At 40.1% G+C, this 21682-nt stretch overlaps 1 protein-coding gene across 10 annotated transcripts in view; it reads right to left on the bottom strand.

Moving 5' to 3' along the window:
• Positions 1 to 7216: 7216 nt before the first annotated feature.
• LOC310888947 (mothers against decapentaplegic homolog 2-like) overlaps positions 7217 to 21682 on the bottom strand; it is a 93235-nt gene continuing 78769 nt past the window's right edge. For 9 of the 10 annotated variants that reach the window (XM_083852612.1, XM_083852611.1, XM_083852610.1 and 6 more), the window contains exons 7-11: positions 20526 to 20579; positions 19263 to 19475; positions 17877 to 18014; positions 17565 to 17709; positions 7217 to 13519 (exon numbers count right to left, since the gene is read on the bottom strand). In XM_083852612.1, the coding sequence (XP_083708738.1) occupies positions 13396 to 13519; positions 17565 to 17709; positions 17877 to 18014; positions 19263 to 19475; positions 20526 to 20579 (674 nt within the window). In that variant the 3' untranslated portion in view covers positions 7217 to 13395. The remainder of the gene's footprint in view (positions 13520 to 17564; positions 17710 to 17876; positions 18015 to 19262; positions 19476 to 20525; positions 20580 to 21682) is intronic. The other variant, XM_083852607.1, reaches the window with a different exon arrangement.

Raw genomic sequence — 21682 nt, forward strand, 5'->3', positions numbered from 1 at the left:
CCTTGTGCAAACTAGCTTTACCCTTAACAAAGAGCAAGAAGAGCACAAACCAGTGTCACATCTGCAAACTCCAAGACTATTAATAGCAAAAAGTCTGTCAATTGATACATAACTACTTCCATAAATATCAGCACCTGTTTCTCAGTATTTTGCATCTTTGAAGAAGATACTTTGATTTCAGCTGGTCAGAAAGCCAGCCTCAGCTTGAGTTACAACCTGGTCACAGCACCTCCACCACTAATCGTTAACTAGGGACAAGAGAGCCACCCTTATGGGGCTGAAAGGGTGAAACCCCAACCAATTCCACAAGCTAAAGGAAGGGGGGCACACCATGAGATACATCTTTTGACATACACAAGCCACTTCAAAGTTTCCCAGCCTCACAGCTATGGGCTGCCAGTGGCAGTACCCTGTCAAGAAATATTGCGGCTCGGTGAAGTAAGCCTGAGGCTGGAAGGCAGGAAGATGTGGGTTTTACCTGGCTCTGCCATTGCAGCATTGGGTAATGGGGACCAATAATTTCTACATGAGTTTAAACACTTATTTGAAAGTTTAAACACTTTGAAAAGCGTTTAAACACTTATTTGAAAGTACTCTCACTGAGGTGATCGACTCCGGGGCACAGAATCTCCCCTCATGATGGTATCTCCCTCTCTCTTAGGCCAATTAATATTATTTTCTATCTTTTAGGTGGAGCTTGAGAGACTCTAGTCAAGCATATCTTAGTTGTGATTGGTGAAAAGTTTTCTCGCCTTCATTTAAAGGTATAGACTCTGAGAAATTCAGAGCACATGGTCAGTGAGGGGTGGTCGCACCTTGGAGGCGGGTAGCTTTTGGGATGGAGGTGTGTTTTGGTATTATAATGAGCAGAAGTTCACTAGAGTACAGCATTTTGTCAAAAACATGACAGGTCGTTGGCTCAGGGTAGCAAAAGTGCAGCTTATCTGTCTTGGTGTGCACAAGAACAATCGAGTCCCCCTCTTGTCACAGAGCCTAGCTGTTTTTCAATGATTAGGACTAATATTAAAGAAATACAAATGCATTTCAATACCTAGCTAATTCATTAAACTTTTTTGTCAAGATCCTAGCAAATTTACGCTACCAGCAGCCTCTGCAAGCAGACTGGTGCTTCTCAAGCCAGTGTCTGAACAACAATCAAAAACATCAGTTAATCCATTGCCATCTGTCTTTAGCTATCATTAGCCATGCAGTTGGACATAATAGTCAATTAGTGTACTAATTGACTGTTGAATGTACTAATTGACCAAGGCTCATTTCCAAGGCTCAACTACAAAAAGAGGAGATAAAGCTTATGTTGGCTATGGACGTACACCTCAGTGTTGTACGTGCACCTTTTTTTGCAGATTTGGATCCTGTTAGGTACATCCAGTCTGGAGGGCGGACACTTTGCAGAGCAACCACAGCCCTCAGGCCCAGCCTCCTCTGCTCTCAGCCTGCCACAGTGCTCTGTGGTCCTCCCGCACTTCTGAGGCTGCTTCACTCCTCGAATGCATGGCAGTGCTCCCCACAGTCCTCATGAAAAACTGGTTTGTTCCCCACTACAAATCTAGTGGTTTTAGATCCTCTTCTACTAAAGGCAATGCTGTTTGCTATGCAACAGACTGCTTACCAAAAGCTATTGCAACTAATTCTCAAGTCCTTTCTCCACTCTTAGGCATCAGTCTGGGTAGTGAAATTCTGTGGAGCCCTTACCCTACTACACTGGCAGCAAAGCCCAGCCTGAGCTTCACCTGCCTTTATTAACTCTGGAACCAAGCAAGCAAGCAAGCACAATACAGGCACACAACACAATTAAATCTGCAGGTACACAGCTTGGCTCAGGTCTGTAAGAAACTTCACTAGAACCTGTACCCGAGCTAACATCTCTAATAGTGTAATCTTTCTCTGCATGGGCTTACTCAAATTGCTAGCAGCTCTCAAATCTTGACACTGCCTGCTGTTTTATGGCAAGATACATTTTGCTCTTCTCAGGGCTTCAGCAGGACAGAGTCCTGCTTTTCTCCTGAATAGTCTGCCTCTCTAAAAGCCTGCCTCTCCTGCCTGAGGCTTTTTTTTCCCATCCTTTTAACCACAGCCTCCATCAGTGATTTCACAGGGAAAAGTACAAACACCCAGCTGTTAAAGCCCTGGGGAGTCTATGTTGAATGTCCCCCACACATATACCTCAATAGGTTAAACACCTATTTTTTCCCCCCTCATTTTCACTCTGTGAATCCTACAGATCAACTCTTCAAGGACAAGCAACACAAAGAGACAGGACTTCTGAAGTGTTTCCAAATTCATTATGCATTAATTTTGTTTCAAAGGAATTCATGAATCTAGACAACCTAAGCTTAGCTACAATACTACTCCCTGTCAAACTGTCTTGTGTATCTGAGGACTTTGGAGCATAAGAAACAACCCTGAGGAGCCTGGGATTCCCTGCTCCAGAACACAGCTCTGAAACTTGAAGTGCCTCTACTCCACCTTCCTTGCTCAAGATCCTCCAGTTTCCCTGCCTAGTTACTCCTTGCCCAAAGGTGACCAAGTACCTAGACAACTCCTCTCAAGGATTAAATAAGAACTGATGGACAGCACCCACCCTGTCATCCAAAGATAAAACTGCAACTGCTGACAACTCAAGTTCGATAGTCTATGCTTGGTGCCACAATAGTTGCTCTTGGAATTTTACTTCAAAATGAAGAGGCAAATAAGCAAGACTTTAAAGCAAATATAAGTTTGAAAATCATATGGAATTTGCAACCTCAGGTACACATTGCTTATAAGCTCAATTAATTCATGAGGCATACTTGTTTTTAAACAATACCTTACTGTAGCTTTAGATGAGCAAATAGCTAGATACTGTTAACACACAAAAATCAGTGTCAGCTTTGTTTCACCTTTTAGTGTTGCAAATTAAAAGAAACAGTAGTGCAGGAACATGCATATCCATTGCCACTTTGGATCCTATTCCAAGAAGAACAGGACAAGCAACTGGGCTTTCCTGTAATCCATTTTGACTAGATCTTCTGCATGGGGGAAGAGGATCAAGAGCATCAGGGCCTGACATCTTTACATACCCATTATTTATCCATTTTTCTTCTGCCAACTGACTAGATTTAATCCTGACTATAGTTAATGAAACAAGTAATGTAACATCAAAGATTGTTCTTAGCTTTGAAGCCTTGATTCTAGGTTTTGTAGCTGTGACAATTCTATTACTAGAAACTTATTCCATAAACAGTGCTGTTTCTTCTCTTGGGAAAGCAATCTTTAGAGAAGTTTTTACACAAGAGACATGGAAAAGACGACTAAGATGACTGAAGGCTATTTTTAAATGGCCTTCTTTAATATAAAGAGTTTGTGATGGTTACATACCAGCCAAGCTTACGGGGTCAGGAAAATACACAATTTGTGATGTATAAGAAATGTTTGTCCATTATTTTTCATGGCTATATTAAGAAGGGAACAAAAGGAGTTGCTCAAGCGGCGGTAAAAACCTTGAGACATCCTGCCTGTTGATGTCTCGGATATACGGTTGAGAGAACTTTGTGTAAACAGTACAATTGCCAACCCGATAACCCACTGCCCTATCTTAAGAAAAACTAACATGACCAAATAAGGAGGAGAAACGCTGCAAACTAAGCAGAGGAAGACTACTGCCTTCATCCGCGCGACCACCAGAGGGACAGAGACGACCCCCTAGCAACAATCCCCCTAGCAACAATCGACGCAGCCGCAGTACTAGAAAGGGGCCACGTAACCCCGGAAGAACCTGATGATAAAAGGGGACTGCGAAAGGGGGAGGGTGCGCGCCGTTTGGAGGAGCACGGACTCCCCGGCCGCCCAGCGCTGTTTTGCTTGCTGATCACTTAATAAACTAATCGACTTACTATAAATTCTTTCTGGCTAAAGAGTAATTTATAACAAATTTGGTGCCATGACTCAGATAAAGGTACGTCGATCGGGAAGCCTATCGAAGGGGGCGCCCCGCCGATTTCGGCAGCCTTCGCCGGGACTATTCCCGTTCGGGCCCTCTACCGACAAACCCTAAATTTCGGGCAGCAAGCAAATAAAGCCAGCAAAACCCCTAGGTAATCTTTGTGCACGAAGGCCGAACGAAGACCCACGGGGTGGGTAAGTATAGGCCGGTGATCCGTTTGGTTGGGGGTTGGTGATCCCGGAGTGCGTCTGTGTGAGACGTCCAATTGAGGACGAAGTGAGTGCGGACCCCTCAGTAGTGCGGTTCCCACATCCCGCGAGGGACTGGGCCACGACCAGGGGGAAGCGGCTGCGTGTGTGTGTGAAAGGCGCTCTGGAAGATGGGACAGAAGAAGAGTAAGCCTTCTGGTCCCATGGGTGGGGTAATGCCTAGTGCTAGGTTGCCCCCTATTCCCCCAGATAGCCCACTGGGGTTAATGATTAAGAATTGGAGTGATTCCCCTTCTAGGCGGGGAAAGGATAAAGTAAAAATGATTCATTATTGTGTTGAAGTTTGGGGAGGTAGGTAAATTATTGGCCCATATTTGGGTCGTTTGAAGACTGGGTTTGCCAAGCCTTAAACGTTTATGTAAATGCAAAGGAACCTTTTTGTTTAGAGGAGAGCGAATATGCGAGCCTTTGGATTGGCTCAGAGAATCAAGTTAATCTGTACCCTTTAAAAGAAAAAGGAGGGGCAAAATTACAAATTGTGGAGCCAAAATTACAATTTGTGGAGCAAGAGGTAAAGTACCTGGGTCACCAGTTAAGTAAGGGGACGAAGAAGTTAGACCCAGACAGAGTCAGTGGAATATTGGCTTTAGCGTCCCCGCGAACTAAAAGGCAGGTATGGCAACTGTTAGGGTTGACCGGATACTGTAGACAGTGGATAGAAGATTACAGTGGAAAGGTTAAATTTCTCTATGAAAAACTGACTAGAGACGGGTTGCTGAAATGGACTCGGGAAGATGAGGAATGACTGAACAAGTTAAAGGAGGAACTAGTACGCCCCCCCCAGTGTTAAGCTTACCAGATTTAAGGAGGCCGTTTTGGTTTTTTTTTTTGTGAACAGCGCAGAAGGCACGGCATACGGAGTGCTGGCCCAAGAATGGGCAGGGAGTAAAAAAACCTGTGGCCTATTTGTCTAAATTATTGGATCCGGTTAGCCGGGGTTGGCCAAACTGTTTGCAGGTAGTGGTAGCTGCTGCCTTGTTAGTGGAAGAAGCACAGAAGATCACTTTTGGGGGGGAAATCAAAGTAATATCTCTACACAATATACGCGGGGTACTGCAACAGAAGGCAGAGAAATGGATCACTGACGCCAGATTATTAAAATATGAAGGAATTTTGATTTCCTCTCCAAAATTAACATTAGAAACAACCTCCCTACAGAACCCTGCTCAATTTCTTTATGGGGAACCAAATGAGTCCTTAGGACATGATTGCCTCCGAAATATAGAAGAGCAAACGAAATTGAGACCTGATCTAGAGGAGGTGGAATTACCCATCGGTGAACAGATATATGTGGATGGTTCCTCGAGAGTAGTCGAGGGAAAGCGAAAATCAGGATACATGTTAGTAAACGGGAAAACATTTGAGATAGTGGAATCTGGACCTTTGAGCCCTAGCTGGTCTGACCAAGCTTGCGAGCTATATGCCATATTGCGGACCCTAAAATTGTTGAAAAATAAAAGCGGTACAATATATACAGATTCAAAATATGCTTATGGGATAGTACATACATTTGGCAAAATATGGGAAGAAAGGGGGCTCATCAATTCACAAGGAAAGGGTTTAATACATCAGGAATTGATTACCCAGGTTTTACAAGCTATCGGAGAGCCCAAAGAAATTGCCGTAGTACATATAAAAGGGCATCAAAAAGGCCTCACCCCTCAGGTTAGGGGTAATAATCTAGCAGATCAGGAGGCAAAAAGGGCAGCATTAATGAGTATAAGAATTATAAGAACGAGGGAAGATTGCCCAGACTGTGGGAAATACTTAATACTTATACTTAATACTTAATATATAATAATTAATATAATAATTAATAATATAATAATATATAATAATACTTAATATAATACTTAATACTGTGGGAAAGACTTAAAGGAATTTCCATGTTATGATTGCTGGAAGGATTTTGGTTTTGATGCCATACAATGTAGTTGCCCGTTCTGGGAAGAGGAGGAAGGGAAATATATGCATTGCTACTTGCACGGACCCATATATACATTGCTCTGCTTTACGCTGCCAGAAAAGGATAAGATGGCTCAAATGGGTATAAAAGAGACCGATGAGGGTAAATGGGTATTGCCCGATGGACGGGAGATGCTCCCTAAGTCTGCAGCTTTAAGAGTGCTATGGAGGTTTTATGAAAACACTCATTGGGGAACTCGAGCACTAGTGGATCAATTTGCTACTAAGTATATGTGTATTGGAATATACAATGTAGCAAAACGAGTTGTGAATGACTGCCTTGTCTGTAGGAGAGTAAACGCCCAGCATATGAGAAAAAGAGTGTTAGGAGGTCGGGAATTGGCGCACCGACCTTTTGCCAAAATCCAACTAGATTTCACAGAGCTTCCAAAAGTAGGAAGGTACAAATACTTATTAGTGATTGTAGACCATCTCACGCACTTTGTCAAAGCCTTCCCAACGGCGAGGACAACGGCCCATGCCGTGGTGAAAATACTATTCGAAAATATCATCCCGAGGTACGGGATTATAGAAACAATTGATTCTGACCGAGGTCCGCACTTTGTGTCAAAAGTGTCCCAAGAAACTATGAAAGCTTTGGGGACAAATTGGGAATATCATACTCCGTGGCACCCTCAAAGCTCTGGAAAGGTGGAACGAATGAATGGTGAAATTAAAAGGCAACTAACAAAGCTTATGATGGAGACAAAAACCTCCTGGGTAAAATGTTTACCGCTTGCACTATTGAATATCCGGACATAGCCCCAAGCCGATGTCGGAATCTCACCTTTTGAAAGGCTGTATGGTATGCCTTATGATTTAGAGATGCCATCTGATCACCCCCAGGTACAGGATATCCAATTAAAACCTTATTTAATACAGCTTATGAACCGACGGAGGGAGTTGCAAGCGAAAGGCTTGGTGGCTAGATATAGCAATCCATAGGATACAACCTGGAGACAGGGTTCTAATTAAGACATGGAAAGAAACGTCTTTAACACCACAGTGGGAAGGCCCCTATGTTGTTTTACTTACCACAGAGACGGCTATCCGGACGGCTGAGAAGGGGTGGACGCATGCCAGTCGCGTGAAAGGACCGATCCAGAAAAGCGAATGGAAAGCGGTCGCAGGCCCTGATGACTTAAAGCTCACGTTGAAACGAACTCAATAAGTATGGTCTAACTGTCTATGTATCATAAAAAAAGGGGGAGAGGGGACCCTGTTTGATCAGAAAAAGGTCGCGGTTACCCGAGAAACTCCCCTGAAGAACACTGCTGCTGCTGAGAAGAACCTGCACCTTGTAGTTTGCCGCAACCGAACTGACAAGCGAGGCAGAGAGTGAAACGGTGGGGAATTACGTGGCCAGGTAAAGAACTCTGGAAAATGGGCCCTAGCCATTTTTTTGCGATACATAGTAATGGGTACGATTGTTTACACTGTTCCTGGGTCTGCGCACCCTCACAAACCTTTTAAATGGAGCCTGATTAGATGGGAAGATCACCATGTTGTTCAGCAGATAACTACTGCTGGGGGACTGATAGGGGAGGCATCATCTATATAAAGAAGGAAGAGACTAAGAGTCCCCAACGGGTGGGACCAAATCAGAAACTGTCGGGGAGTGTTTTGAGGATTCAGCCTACACAAGCTTTTAGAATGCTAACTCCTAATAGCCCTAAACCACTGGAGGTTGCTAATAAATCAGTAAACCCGGAGTACGGGATTAGAAATGAAGGGGTGACCGGGAATAACACATGGAGAATCATGAATGCTAGTTATCAGTTGTTGAATCAACCAAATCCAGACGTGCCTAGACCTTGCTGGTTATGTCTTGATATAAGGCCCCCATATTACGACGCCATTGGGGATCTGGGAGAGACCACCCGTTCAAATGAAACCGATCCCCCACAATGCAATTGGGGAAGGGATGTAGGAATAACGTTAACAGAAGTAACTGGGAATGGCAGGTGCGTAGGCACGGTCCCTGGTGAGAAGTTCCATCTATGCAATATTACAGAAAATGTTACACAATTAGACAAAGAAAAATGGTTAATACCAGCAGATAACACTAGATGGGTCTGTTCATCAACAGGTGTTACTCCTTGCTTATCACTCAAGCTCTTTAATGTGTCTAAAGATTTCTGTATACAGGTAATAATTGTACCAAGAATTCTGTACCATTCTGAAGAGTGCTGTGTATATGCAGACCACACTGGAGTAGTGAGGGATACAATGATGAATCTCAGAGAAGGACTGGAAAAGAGGAAATGAGAGAATGAAGCCAGGCAGAATTGGTATGAATCTTGGTTTAATTATTCACCTTGGCTTACAACTTTGCTGTCAACAATAGCAGGACCCTTGTTGTTATTAGTGTTAGGGCTAACCTTTGGACCATGTATTTTCAACCGAGTAATCGCAATTGTAAAAAGCCGTTTAGAGGCAGCACATTTGATGCTTATCCGTGCTAAATATGAGCCTGTAACTATGGATGAGGATGCAGAAACTTTAATGCTCGGTAGTCAGGCATACCAGGAATTAACAAACAAAATAACTAGCTAAAAGAAAAAGGAGGGATTGTGATGTATAAGATGTTTGTTCATTATTTTTCATGGCTATATTAAGAAGGGAACAAAAGGAGTTGCTCAAGCGGCAGTAAAAACCTTGAGACATCCTGCCTGTTGATGTCTCGGACATACGATTGAGAGAACTTTGTGTAAACAGTACAATTGCCAACCCGATAACCCACTGCCCTATCTTGAGAAAAACTAACATGACCAAATAAGGAGGAGAAACGCTGCAAACTAAGCAGAGGAAGACTACTGCCTTCATCCGCGCGACCACCAGAGGGACAGAGACGACCCCCTAGCAACAATCCCCCTAGCAACAATCGACGCAGCCGCAGTACTAGAAAGGGGCCACGTAACCCCGGAAGAACCTGATGATAAAAGGGGACTGCGAAAGGGGGAGGGTGCGCGCCGTTTGGAGGAGCATGGCCGCCCAGCGCTGTTTTGCTTGCTGATCGCTTACTCAATAAACTAATCGACTTACTATAAATTCTTTCTGGCTAAAGAGTAATTTATAACATTAGTATTTTCTCACTAGTAATAAACTTTCAGACTGGCTGCAATTTAATTCCCTGAGGTCCTCCTAGAAATACTTTCTAGTAGAGCTGTCACATTACTTAGGATGTGTGTAATTCTTCTAATGAGTACAGTACTTCATCAACTCTTCAGAGCTAGTACTGAAGCTTGAGCATTCCCAAAATTAGGTTACAGTCTTGTTTTGGGAAAAGGAACACCACTTTATACTCAAGTAAAACACTGCGTGGGTGGAGTATAGTGAAATCCTGTATTTCACAATATTTTAACTCAAAACCCAGCTGCAGGAAAATTTCAGTTTGCAATGCTAAAAAAAGCCATAACCACAACGAAGTATGATAAGTTTGAAGGTAAAAACAAAACACTTTCAGCTCGCTGTGCCAACAATTTAGAGGCAGATGATTATCAACCCCCTCCAAACATCACACCCGCCCACTTCAACATGAAAAGTCAAGTTGGACACATGAAAATAAGAAGCTTAGCATAGTACAGTAGTTGTGATTTCTAGTTTTACCATGTAAATTAGTTTAAAGCTATATTACTACACATCTAAGCAGACTATTTTGATATCATCCAAGTACCTTTTAAAGCAGATATTCATACTTTATGTATTTAAATTAGGCACCTCTGTCAACAGACTTAGCTCTCCACTGGAAAGCCAACTCAGTCCCAAACACATTTAGAGTTTACTTCTCCCTGTTTATTATACACAGAGTTTGAAGTTAAGCTGTTCGGTTTGCCTGCAATCAGTCTCAAAGAGGTTAAGTACTGATTAAGCACAGCACCCTGAGTAAGAACAAGAAAACACCACAGCTTTCACCACGTCCTAGATTTGCATGATAGCACCTGGAAGCCAAAGGAGGTGGGAGGATTCTGCGCAAAATGCTAAAACAGCAGCGGAGAAATCCTGTCACAGAGAACTGACCACCTAAATAAGCACCATGCACAAAAGCAACGTGAAAATACAGAGGTAACATTCAGCTATCAATTCTCACAATTTAAAGGTGCAAGACTCCGGGCATTTGACATTGTTCTCAAAGACACAGCCCTGGAACTGGAAGAACTGTTAAACGAAATTGGCTTTTTCTTCAGAGGTGGAAGGGTTCTGAGAAGTTTTTTCAGCTTGGATGTACTGAGATGAGGCAACTCAAACTGTTTTTAGGCTCAGGTGTTTACATCAGCTACCTGATTTTTGATTACTTTGCTTTGGCAGTACTACAAAAATCAAGCTCAGACAGGGCTAGTGACAAGGGAGAGATTAGCACTCAGGCACATGGAATCCCAGTCCAAAGTTAGAGCACGTCATTACATACAGCACTTTTCCAGCTTCATTATACAGATAACTAACTCCACAATTGGAGTACTTCAGCTGATTACTCCCTGCTTGGTGTTTTATTAACAAAACGCTTACTGAAAAAAATAATTCACTTTTCATTTGTACTTTGGAAGTCATTATACTTTGCCTGGCAAAAGAGGGATGAAGTCACATTCCTTACATACCACAGGTATTCTGCATTGAGATGTTTGAGCAGGCACTGGTCAGGTTTTGAGGAAGAACAGATCAGTGGGATTAAGTCAGAAAGGCACTGGATTAAGAAACAGGAGTAGGTTAAAGTTACTCAAGGACTGCCAAAGACATTTAAATACAGGCAAACATATTTCAAATGAAGATTTGTTCCCTTGTTCCACCAAGCTGTGGCAGAAACAGTAACGATGGGAGAGACTATTTTAGTGATACTGACAGAAGCCAAAAAAAGTGACTTCTACACAAACTGAGATGGCCTTGTCCACAGGCATCACAGGTCCACAGATAATGCCTGCAGTGTCCTGGCACGCTACTTTGAAGCACATACCCAAAAATGGCTTCCATCAAGGCTATTACTGTGTTCAAGGCAAAGCAAGGAATATCACCCCAGCTGAAAGAGAACACATACAGAAACCCACAGTAAGGAGACTACAATTAGGTCACCCAACTGATTCAAGTTGCAACCTGTTCATAAATGCAATGGAGTCTTTCACCCAGACAAGTTGCTCTTATCTGTTTCACAGGTGAAAGCAAACATCTGAGCCAGTAGGATGTAATTTGATTGTGGTAGGAAAAAAGCAACCGCTTTAATAAGCTTGATCTGAAATAGAAGCCTGTATTGTTAAACACACAGATCCAGAACCTCCACAATAGCTGTCCAAGAAGCGATTTTAACATCTAAGCTATACACCTTTCTGGCCACAGCATACATGCAACTCATGCCACTTTTTTTTTTTTTTTTAGGTTGGTTAGAGTAATTCCTAACCTTCAACAGAAAATATATACAGCAATTAATAAAAAAACAACAAACATGAGAATTAAAACTTTTATTAGTGTATTCACATATTAGGCAAATGCAACACGCATGAAGCTTATTTCTTAGGTTCACAAGTTCTACCAATACATTAATCTACTGGTAAAATTAGCACAAACTGGTAACTGCTTTGCCAATTTTTAAAAGGTGTCTGGCCCACTTTTTCAAGGCTTGATTTTTGGTATTGCTTCTATGCCCCAGTCATTATGGCATTAAAAATATCCATCACTATCATCAATTCAGTCAACTGATTAAAAGCTGTAACACTGGCCACATTTTTGTTCTCAAAGCTAAGTTATCACTAGCTGTACTTACAAAGCACAGTACTAGTGTAATGGATGAAACAATGGGAAAAAAACAAAGGCAATCCTGCTACTGCCACGATAATGAAAGAATGACAGACAGCTAGATCACAAGATTGTTAGTAAGATGTATATTTTTCAAGTCAGAATAACCCTTCTATACAGTTTCCCAACCCTTCCCCAACCCAGACTTATTTGTAGAATATATTTCAGAATATTTTTAATATGATGCAGCTGTAGTGTCCAAGGGTTCACAATAACATGCACTGTCACAAAGAACCTAGAAGTCCTCCTTCGCTGCTCATACCTCAGCAACCACTATTCCTAGAGGTTTTGCAGAAGCAACTACTTTTATTAACAAGGCCCATTATGACATAATGGATGTATATGATCTGGTATGTAAGTAAGCTATACAAAGCCACTCAGATCAGAAATTTAAGTTGTGTTACTGAAATATGTTAAGAAGCTGCATCTATTTAAAACCTATATGAAAGAGTCTAGCTTACCCTGGAAAAGGATTTTAAGGTATTTGCTCTAAAAACTAAAACCAAGATTTTTTTCAGTGACATCTGTTTAATGAAAACATACAGATGTAAGGGGTAAGCCAATAGCTTTGTGTATTTTAATCCAGTATCCAATAATATGGTAAGTTCTCACTCCATGAGAAAAAAAAATATTTAAATGATTCAACATACAGAAGAGTCCCAGATAAATCAGTGCCAGCAATAATGCTGGCAACAGATGCATCAACTCAGATAGGTAGGGAAAAGTAAACTCCTAGTGTGACAGATACTTGGAATTTATAGTATGAATTTATTTTAGGCCCCATTAAACATATCAAGTGTCTTAAGATTTCACAGATAAATCTCAGACATTTCTTCCCCTTCTAATGGAGGGATTTCCTTTCTTTAAGAAGGCAGCAAAAAGTTAAGCTTTTCTACAAGGAAAGTCTGCTTTTTATGTTTAGGACAACTCAAAAACCTGCTTGTATAACAAACACAAAATAATAAAGGAGCAGAGTCTTGGAATTTTGAGAGACTTGCCCCAATCAAAAAAACAAACCAAACATCTATTTATGGGAACTAAAATGTAGAACAGCACAATGCTGTGATATCTGAGATGATGATACATTACCTGTACATATACTTAGTTATTCATGTTATTGATAAACCATTAGGACACTCAATTACATACCCAATAAAAACACTATTAAGAGTCTTTAGAATTGTCCCTTCCTTCTGAAGAAGGCATTTCTATACACTAAGTTTTCATCTAGTATCAGAGTATAGGAAACAGAATCACCAAGGTGCTTTAACTGATGAGACCTCAAGTGCTGTTTTGCTGTGGTTTTTTTTTTTTTTTAAACTTTTTGGATAGTAAACAGTTCATGGGGACCACACACAAATACTATGACAGAGGAGCTGTTACATTAAGTCTGTTGATTGGACTCTATTTATCCCACTGATAATGGAGAAAGGAATTTTATGACATGCTGGAACAGCGTACTGAAGGGGAGCCCATCTGAGTCAATACTTTGTCCAACCATTGTAGAGGTCCATTCAGATGAAGTTCAATCCAGCAAGGAGTGCTTGTTACTGTCTGCCGCCTGAAAAATTAAGTGGAATGGGAAAGTCAGAAAGAAGCTTTGGCTACCATTAAGTTCTCCATCATATGATCCATTTGATGGGATGTTTCCATCCATCTCTACTACAAAGAGAGATGAAAGTTTGCAACTATTACTATAACTGTACTAATGATTTACCAAACAATCTTTGGAAGAAATACCCACCCCACATCTATGAAAGACATCAATAATCACATTTGTATCCACAATTTATCAAGAATGTTCTGCTCTGGGGAACAGAATAAGAACTGAAGCAAATGCTCCAAGCACCGCATCAAATGCCTTATGTCCTAGTTTCAGTTAGGATAGAGTTAATTTTCCTCCTAGTAGCTGGTAGGGTGCTATGTTTTGGATTAGGATGAGAAGAGCGCTGATAACATGCTGATGTTTTAATTGTTGCAGAGCAGTGTTTACACCAAGCCAAGGACTTTTCAGCTTCTCGCTCTGTCCTGCCAGCAAGCAGGCTAGGGGTGCAGCAGGAGCTGGGAGGGGACAGACCCAGGACAGCTGACCCAAACTGGCCAAAGGGGTATTCCATACCATATGGCATTATGGTAAACAATAGATAGGGGTGGCTAGCCGGGGTGGGGGGGGCAGCTGCTCGGGGATAGGCTAGGCATCGGTCAGCAGGTGGTGAGCAACTGCATTGTGCATCACTTGTTTCGTACACATTATTAGTAGGAGTGCTATTATCATTATTATTATATTCCTGTCTTAATAAACTGTCTCTATCTCAACTCACAGGCTTCACTTTCCTGATTCTCTCCCCTATCCCAGAGAGGGAGGGGGGAGGGTGAGCAAACAGCTGTGTGGTGTTTAGCTGCCAACTGGGTTAAACCACAACACCTTACTACAAAAAAGCAACTCAAAAGTGAAGACTGTCCAACCAATCTGGTGTTTGGATCACAGTCAGCTGCATACAGCTACTATCTTCACCATCAAAGAGTTTGCATGCATAACTACATTTGAATTTCATAGACAAATACTGAAAAAATAAGGAACAGAAATGCTTGGCTCTGCACAGGTAGGGTGGCCAAACAATGTAATGCATTGGCAATCCTAAGATCTATCTTTATAGAGCAATCATCAAGAAAAAACGTACAATGAAGCCATGTCAGAAATGCTGCATCGTAACACAGTGTGGTTATACTGTGCTGACTGATGTTATCTCAAACGGAACTCCAAACTTCATCTGATTTCCTGTAATCTTATTTATACTTCTACTTTGTTTTGTACATCTTCACACAGGCAGTTTAAGTAAAAGTTGTTTCTATTCTCTACAAGCTTGCCTTATTTTTCCACAACAGCAGCTTTTAATTAAACACTATTTAGAAAGCGTCAGTAAAAGCCAAAAACTTGATATCCATAGAAGTTCCATTCACTCTCCCATACATCCTTGGGAGAGAGACCTGTTATTCACAAGCCTTCCTTTTCATCTGCTGAAACAAGTATTGGACATACTCTGCCTGAGAGATCCTGTTATTTCACTGTACCCACTACAGACATGGGAGTTTTCTCAAACTAGAATGGCAAGACTACTGTTGCTAAGCCAGTTTTTCCTAGTAAATCTACCTATTCCAAAATCGGAGCAAGGAGGCATTACGATTCAAAGAAAGCAGATTAGTCACATACAAACCCAGTCCCTTCATTTTTACAGTCAGCATTGGAACCCTTTGCTTTAAGGAAATATGTTTATATAAATGGGGGGAACTAAAAAGGCAGAAAAATTAAGCCAGCGAGAAGATGTATTTCAAGAGCTGTCTGTGGTTTTACATTTTCTAGAAGAAAGAGGCTGGGGTCCATGCTCTCTCCGCACTGCAAAAAAAACATTAACTTAGCCCTGAATGTCTATGCCAAAATAAAGCGATCCAATAAAAAGAACAATCTAAACCACAGGAAATGTAATTCCATTTAGTCTCGAATCCTCTCCCAAAGAAGGAAGTTCATTATTCCACCACTGTCAACTCCCCTACAATCTGTTACACAACACACTTCCAGAATATTCCGGAATATTTTATAACTGGTTCTGTTCAACAGCCCTGACAAAAGATAAAATAGTGAGTCACTTAGCAGCCCTCTCAAAGCTAAAACTCAGCTTCTTCTATCCATGGAGTTCCCATCTATGTATCAATAAATCTTTGCTGTGATTACACCTCAACTTTCTTCAGAAGATTTTAGCCCTGGTTAGTTCCTGTGTTAATGTGAACACTTAACTGCTGATCTGAACTTCTACCACAATCCTCAATTTTAGCCAACATGCAACAAGCAAAAAGCTATGAACTATTTTGTCTACTAAGCCTATAAAATCCACCACCTTGACATATCATCATGCTTATAAGCCACATGCCGAAAATGTAGATAATGGTTTGGCTTTGCCAAAGCCTAGTCTGAGAAACATTTCTGACATAATGAAGCACGGAAGTTTTAACAATGACTGTTTTTTAGTGTGATTCTGTGATACCCTGCTTCACCATCTATTTTGACAATTTAGACTACCTTAATTTAAACTCAAGGTTGTGCATGTAGGAGCAACCCCTTCTTACTTTAATCATAACTTACAAGTTTTACACCTCAATAATTTATTAGCACCATCTTCAATAGAGATGCAAATAAACTAGTTCAGCATTACATTGGTACTCAGACTATGCTGTTCCAGCAGTTTCCACTGGGCTTTTTCAACCTTATGATCTCTGAAGGGTTTATAGACTGCTAACAATTATTCTCCCTCCTTAGCAATAACTTTATTAAAAGCCTCTCCGCTGTTTTAACCCAACATTTACACTCCATTCACTTCAAGTTGTCTTCACATAATCTGACTGATTAAGCCTTTCTTCTATTCCGATTTGAATGTTGTATTTAATTATGCATAAGTGTATACATACTCCTTTTGAGCTAAATCCAACAGTTCTTTAAACTTGAGCCAGATTTTTTTCTTGCATACCTCTTGCTAACAAAGAGGTACCAATTTCATTACTCAAATTTTTCATTTAATCTAATTAGGCTTTTACAAAATTGGCTTAATTTAGCCGAGAATCCTCACCCACATACCAATGGCTCACATTTGCATGGATATATTGCAAAAGCAGATAAAAGAAACAAAACCCCAGGATCTACAGTGCAACCTGGTATTATTTAACTTCAGAATTAAGGATTAAAAAAAAATAATTGTTCTGTACTGCAATATGGTATTGATGTGTCAGACTTTATTCTTTCAGTATACAATTTCTAGAGACATCTAAGGTTTTTTGTTGTTGTTTAAAACCACATCTGCAGCTCTCCAAAATTATGAAATCTCAGTTTGAGAAATAATGAAAACTGCTCAGTTTGAAGTTAGTTTTTCTTTCCAAATTCCCATACTACATTAAAAAAAATGCACCATCTAAACTATAGGTTTTAGTTTGTTCTATAGAGAATATAATTAGACTATTCAAAAGCAGATAAAAGACTACTTTTCCACTCAACGATTTTTAGCTTTTTCCTCTACATAAACACACATCTTACTCCTGCAAAGTTTTTTCCACTCCAAGTTCCAATATATTTGCCATCCCTTAAATGCATGTTCACCAGCTGTTTTAGTCTGCATAATGAACTCAGTCACTTCAATACTTTCCCTTGGGTCCCATCAAACTGTATCCCCACACCACAACCTAACAAACTCATTATACTACACACAGAAAAGCACAGAGACCAAAATGACTATAGGTCTAACACAGCAAATAACTGTATAACAAGTTCTGAAACTTCTAGATGCTGTCAGTGTTTTCACTACAATAAGCAAGCAAGACTAAGTGAGCTATGTGAGGAAGTGAACTCTGATGAAATTCCTTGCTCAATGAACTTTAGTGCAATACTAAAATCAGGTTACCTGTCTTTATGACTTAGGAGCTCCATAGCTGAAGGAGAGAAAAGGAAAATATGGGATTCAACTTGAAGACAACATAGCTACAGTAGCTATATATAGCTTTCAAGCCAGACAGAAATAGTGCACGGTAGCAAAAGGAAAAAAACATAAAGGCTTTTTTCTTACCTGTATTCAGCTCCCCATCCTTTAACAAAACTCATTCTTATAGTACACATTCTAGTAAGCTGATAAACTGCTTCAAAACCCTGATTCACAGATTGAGCCAGAAGAGCAGCAAATTCTTGATTATTGAAGATTTTTAGATTGCATCCTACAAAGGAAAAGTCAAGAAGTACACTTAAATACTTGGGTTTGCTACACAGAAGACCAAAACTATGAAGAAACCCTTTCTAGGCATCAAAAGGAAAGTAAGTGACATCCCACAAAAAAAATTGTTGGATTTTTTTTTTTGTACAAGACCTTTGGTAGGCTACTAACCTGGTGGAATTTTGCACACAGTTGCAGGATGCCAGCCATATCTTTGATTACAGTTCGGGCTCTGAACAAAAATTGCGCTATCACTTAGGCACTCAGCAAAAACTTCTCCACCAATGTAATAGAGGCGTACTCCCCTTCCTGTAACAAAATTCAAAGAAACTCTAGTTATGATATGACCCAGGCAGATTAACAAACAAGGGAGTATTTTGTTTTAGAGAAGGCTAAGTTTTTTTTTTGTTTGTTTGTTTGTTTCAACAAAAACAGAAGTCAATTATCTAGATAACCATACCACTGGTCTGACAGCTGTAGCAGGGACAGAACACAACTAGCTTGCATTTTTATCACACAATATTTGAAGGAAAGGCAGAATAATTTTTGGTCCAGCGATCTAGCATTTTCTAGCTACGCAATGGCTAGTAACCAAAGCCAAGTTAAGAAGCAAAGAATTTTTTCACTTGAAGTGCCACAATTAAAAGAAAAAGATTAGATTCAGCATAATTAAAACACATGCCAATATGAAGTGTTGTATGTGAAGTGGCACATGCTGTTAAGATGATGGGAAAAAACAGAACAAGTATACAACTTACACAGACTCTCCTCTTACATGCACCCACACAATTTCACAACCCACTGCATACCCCTTTTTCTGTACTACTTTGACAAAAACAATGGGACTTCATTTAGTCCTATTGTCAAGAAATCAGTAAGAAATCCTATTGTTCACTTCTGAAATATGATCTTGCTTTTTCTCAGAGGAAAAAAATCCGTATGGGTTATTTCTGGCACAAGTAAGAAGTAACGTACAATTGATTTCCCCCAAAAAAGCTAATTATAATTAATAGGTCCTTTCTTTAAAGGCCATAGTTTCTATTCCCATTTTTCTTCAAAAACATTTTTCAAATAAAATGTGAGCTACTCTCAAAAAAAAAGGGAGAATGCCTTACAGGTTTGCTTTTCCTCATCATTGACCATTTTAATCAGTCATCACAGGCATATCTTGGGCTTCTCCACCTCTAAAATTTTATGACACAAGCATTTGGATTTGGGGCAGAAGAAGTCAGAAGGTTCTACTAAAAGTCATTTCTACTAAAGGTCATAGAATCATAAAGATCGGAAAAGACCTCCAAGATCATCTGGTCCAACCATCCCCCTACCACCAATGTCAGTAACAAAAAACTCTGGACTCAAAAACAGTGACCTCTGCCTTTCCAATTCTGTCCTTAGCAAGAGACACCACACTCCCCTTGGAAAGCCTTGAAGACAGTTCAGTGGCTGGTTGTATAATGGTGAAACAACCCTAAACAACAGATCTGCCTTTCCTACCCAGACCACTACTGATAACTTCATGGCTAAAATATTAAAATAGTTAAAAGATTAGATTTTTACCTATGTGTCGCCTTGTCATTTCCACTGTAGCATTTCTGTTTACATTGGAAAGCAGACCTAGACAAAATCGTTCTGAATTTGATGGATCTGTAAAACCATCTACAGTCAGGGAAGGCTGTGATGCATGGAAGGTTTCTCCCACTCTTTGATTCAATTCATAATATGCTATTGAACACCAGAACGCAGGCTCTGAATAAGTAACTGGTTGCAAGTCTAAAAAAAGTTAAATAAAAAATAAGAATAGCACAGAATTGAAGCTGAAATGAAACTTATCTGCCTTGCTATTTTTTTCTTCCAGAAATAATAGCTCAAGTCTCCTCAAACTACCCAAATTTAATTTTGCTTGCCATCGTTTTTACCTATCCCAGTAAAGAGAATAAAATTCAACATTCCACCAAAGGGAAAAGGTAAAGGGGAAGGGGTGATCTAAAATGATCACAGCTCACATACTTTACTTGTGCTTGCTCAGCAAAATGATTAAACCAATGTTACTGTAAGTACCAGACATTGAGACACTTCTATTACCATTTTATAACTTAAAAACACTTTGGCAACATTAAAGAGATTAAACTATCAAACACTGAACCACACAAAGGAAAAAAATATCGATATGAAAATTACGTTCCCTCGTATTACAATACATTCACCTTATATCCATCCATCTGAAGGCACTCTCCCTACTAAAGCTTCATATCTTCCCTATGCGTCTTCAGCTTTTCCTGTATTGCTTCCTCTTTTTACCTACTCTAATTACTTACTCAGCTCTCTGAACAGCATTTTCCTCTCACACCAACTCCCCACTCTTAAAGTCAAAGGAATCTGATCTTCCCAAGGCATTTACACAGACACCCAGCAATAGAACCTGATCAAAGCAGGTGGGCAACTAATGGAGGAGCAACAGTTGTCTTATGGCCACAGGTGAAACAGTACATGAGAAGAGCAGAACAGACAGACAGGGGGAGACTGCAAGTCTGGGCAGCACTACAGACAGGCTAATGTCCTTTAAAATATTTTATGAATTCAGTTCCTGAACAGACATGCAACCATATTACTCTTTGCTAGAAGCTCACCAGTTAGAGAAATAGGGTAGTAATTAACTAGTCATTAGCCCAGCTCTATTATGTTTATTATCAGGAAGCCAACCCAATAGTTTCCTCCTAATACAGCTCTTACTTTAAGGTACATTTTTATTTTTAGTGTAATTATATACATAAAGAGGATCCATCACACACACTGAAACAATTAAAAGTATTTCCAACTTACCCAGGCTATGATTAACTGGGGAGAGAGTACTAGGAGACAGCTCTGTTGGAGATCCTGTTGAAGCAACACAGATTAAGAGCAAATTATTCTCATCATTTCAGATGGAAACATACAACTATTACTTAGGTACCATCTTTATCTTAAAATTCTTTGGACTAAGAAACCTCAAAAAGCCTATAACCAGTTTTCCAACATGTTCCAACATCACATCTTTATTATGAATTAAAGTTACATTTAATTTTCCAGACTCCTGGGAACCTACCCCTCCTTGTAAAGACACTAATAACATGTTAGTGTTGCATTTAGCAGAGTTCTCTCTTCATGCACAGCCTGGGAACATATCTTTATTTATGCACTTCTCCAATGAGAAGGCAGTGACTTCTTCCACATTCAGTGACAAAAGCTAAGAAAGAGTGGACAAGTGGACAAGACAATCAAGATATTATTTCTTTATGTTTGATGGAGCTGGCTTATCTCCAGAAAAGAACAAGATGGATTTCCTCATCTGAGGAATTTATTCTTATTCTGGATGGACAGAGGAAAAAGAAAACTCTCCAACAATTTTCACACTAGTAGGCAAAATACAGGGGCAAAGGTGCTTTATGAAGAAACATTCCTACAATTACTGTTGATATCAGGCTTTTTTTAACTAAAGTAGTTATTGTCAACATAGTGGGAAAATATTGCAGTTCTTACATAAACTAGTGCAGTTGATTCCAATTAACCAAAAAAGGTTGCTAACATTAGCTAACCAAAACCACTCTCAGGACTGTCAGCACAGCAGGAGGTTCTCATCCAGCACATTAGCTATGCTTTTTCCAATTCTAAGGACGAACAGATTATCTAGAAACTCCATCACACAAAGGCACAAATGTTTAATGTTTCCATTACTCTTTAAATATAGCTTTCTAAACAAGAATGAATTTTAAACTCAGCAGAAGCAATAAGGTTGTCAGAGCTAAGAGAGATTCTCAAAATGCAGCATTTCTTTAACCTATTTAGGCCAACAGACAGTTTGCTTCATTGAAGCTGTTTTCAGAAGGGAAAGCTAGTAATAAGTTGAAACTAGTCAGCTATTAAAATCTATTTCAAGATTTTCTGATGAAGCCTTAATTAGACTTTTATGCTTTTGTTATGAAACAAATGAAATGTACTTA

This window comes from Anser anser, assembly GCF_964211835.1.
Source record: "Anser anser genome assembly, contig: SUPER_W_unloc_7, whole genome shotgun sequence".
In the NCBI taxonomy this organism is placed as follows: Eukaryota; Metazoa; Chordata; class Aves; order Anseriformes; family Anatidae; genus Anser; species Anser anser.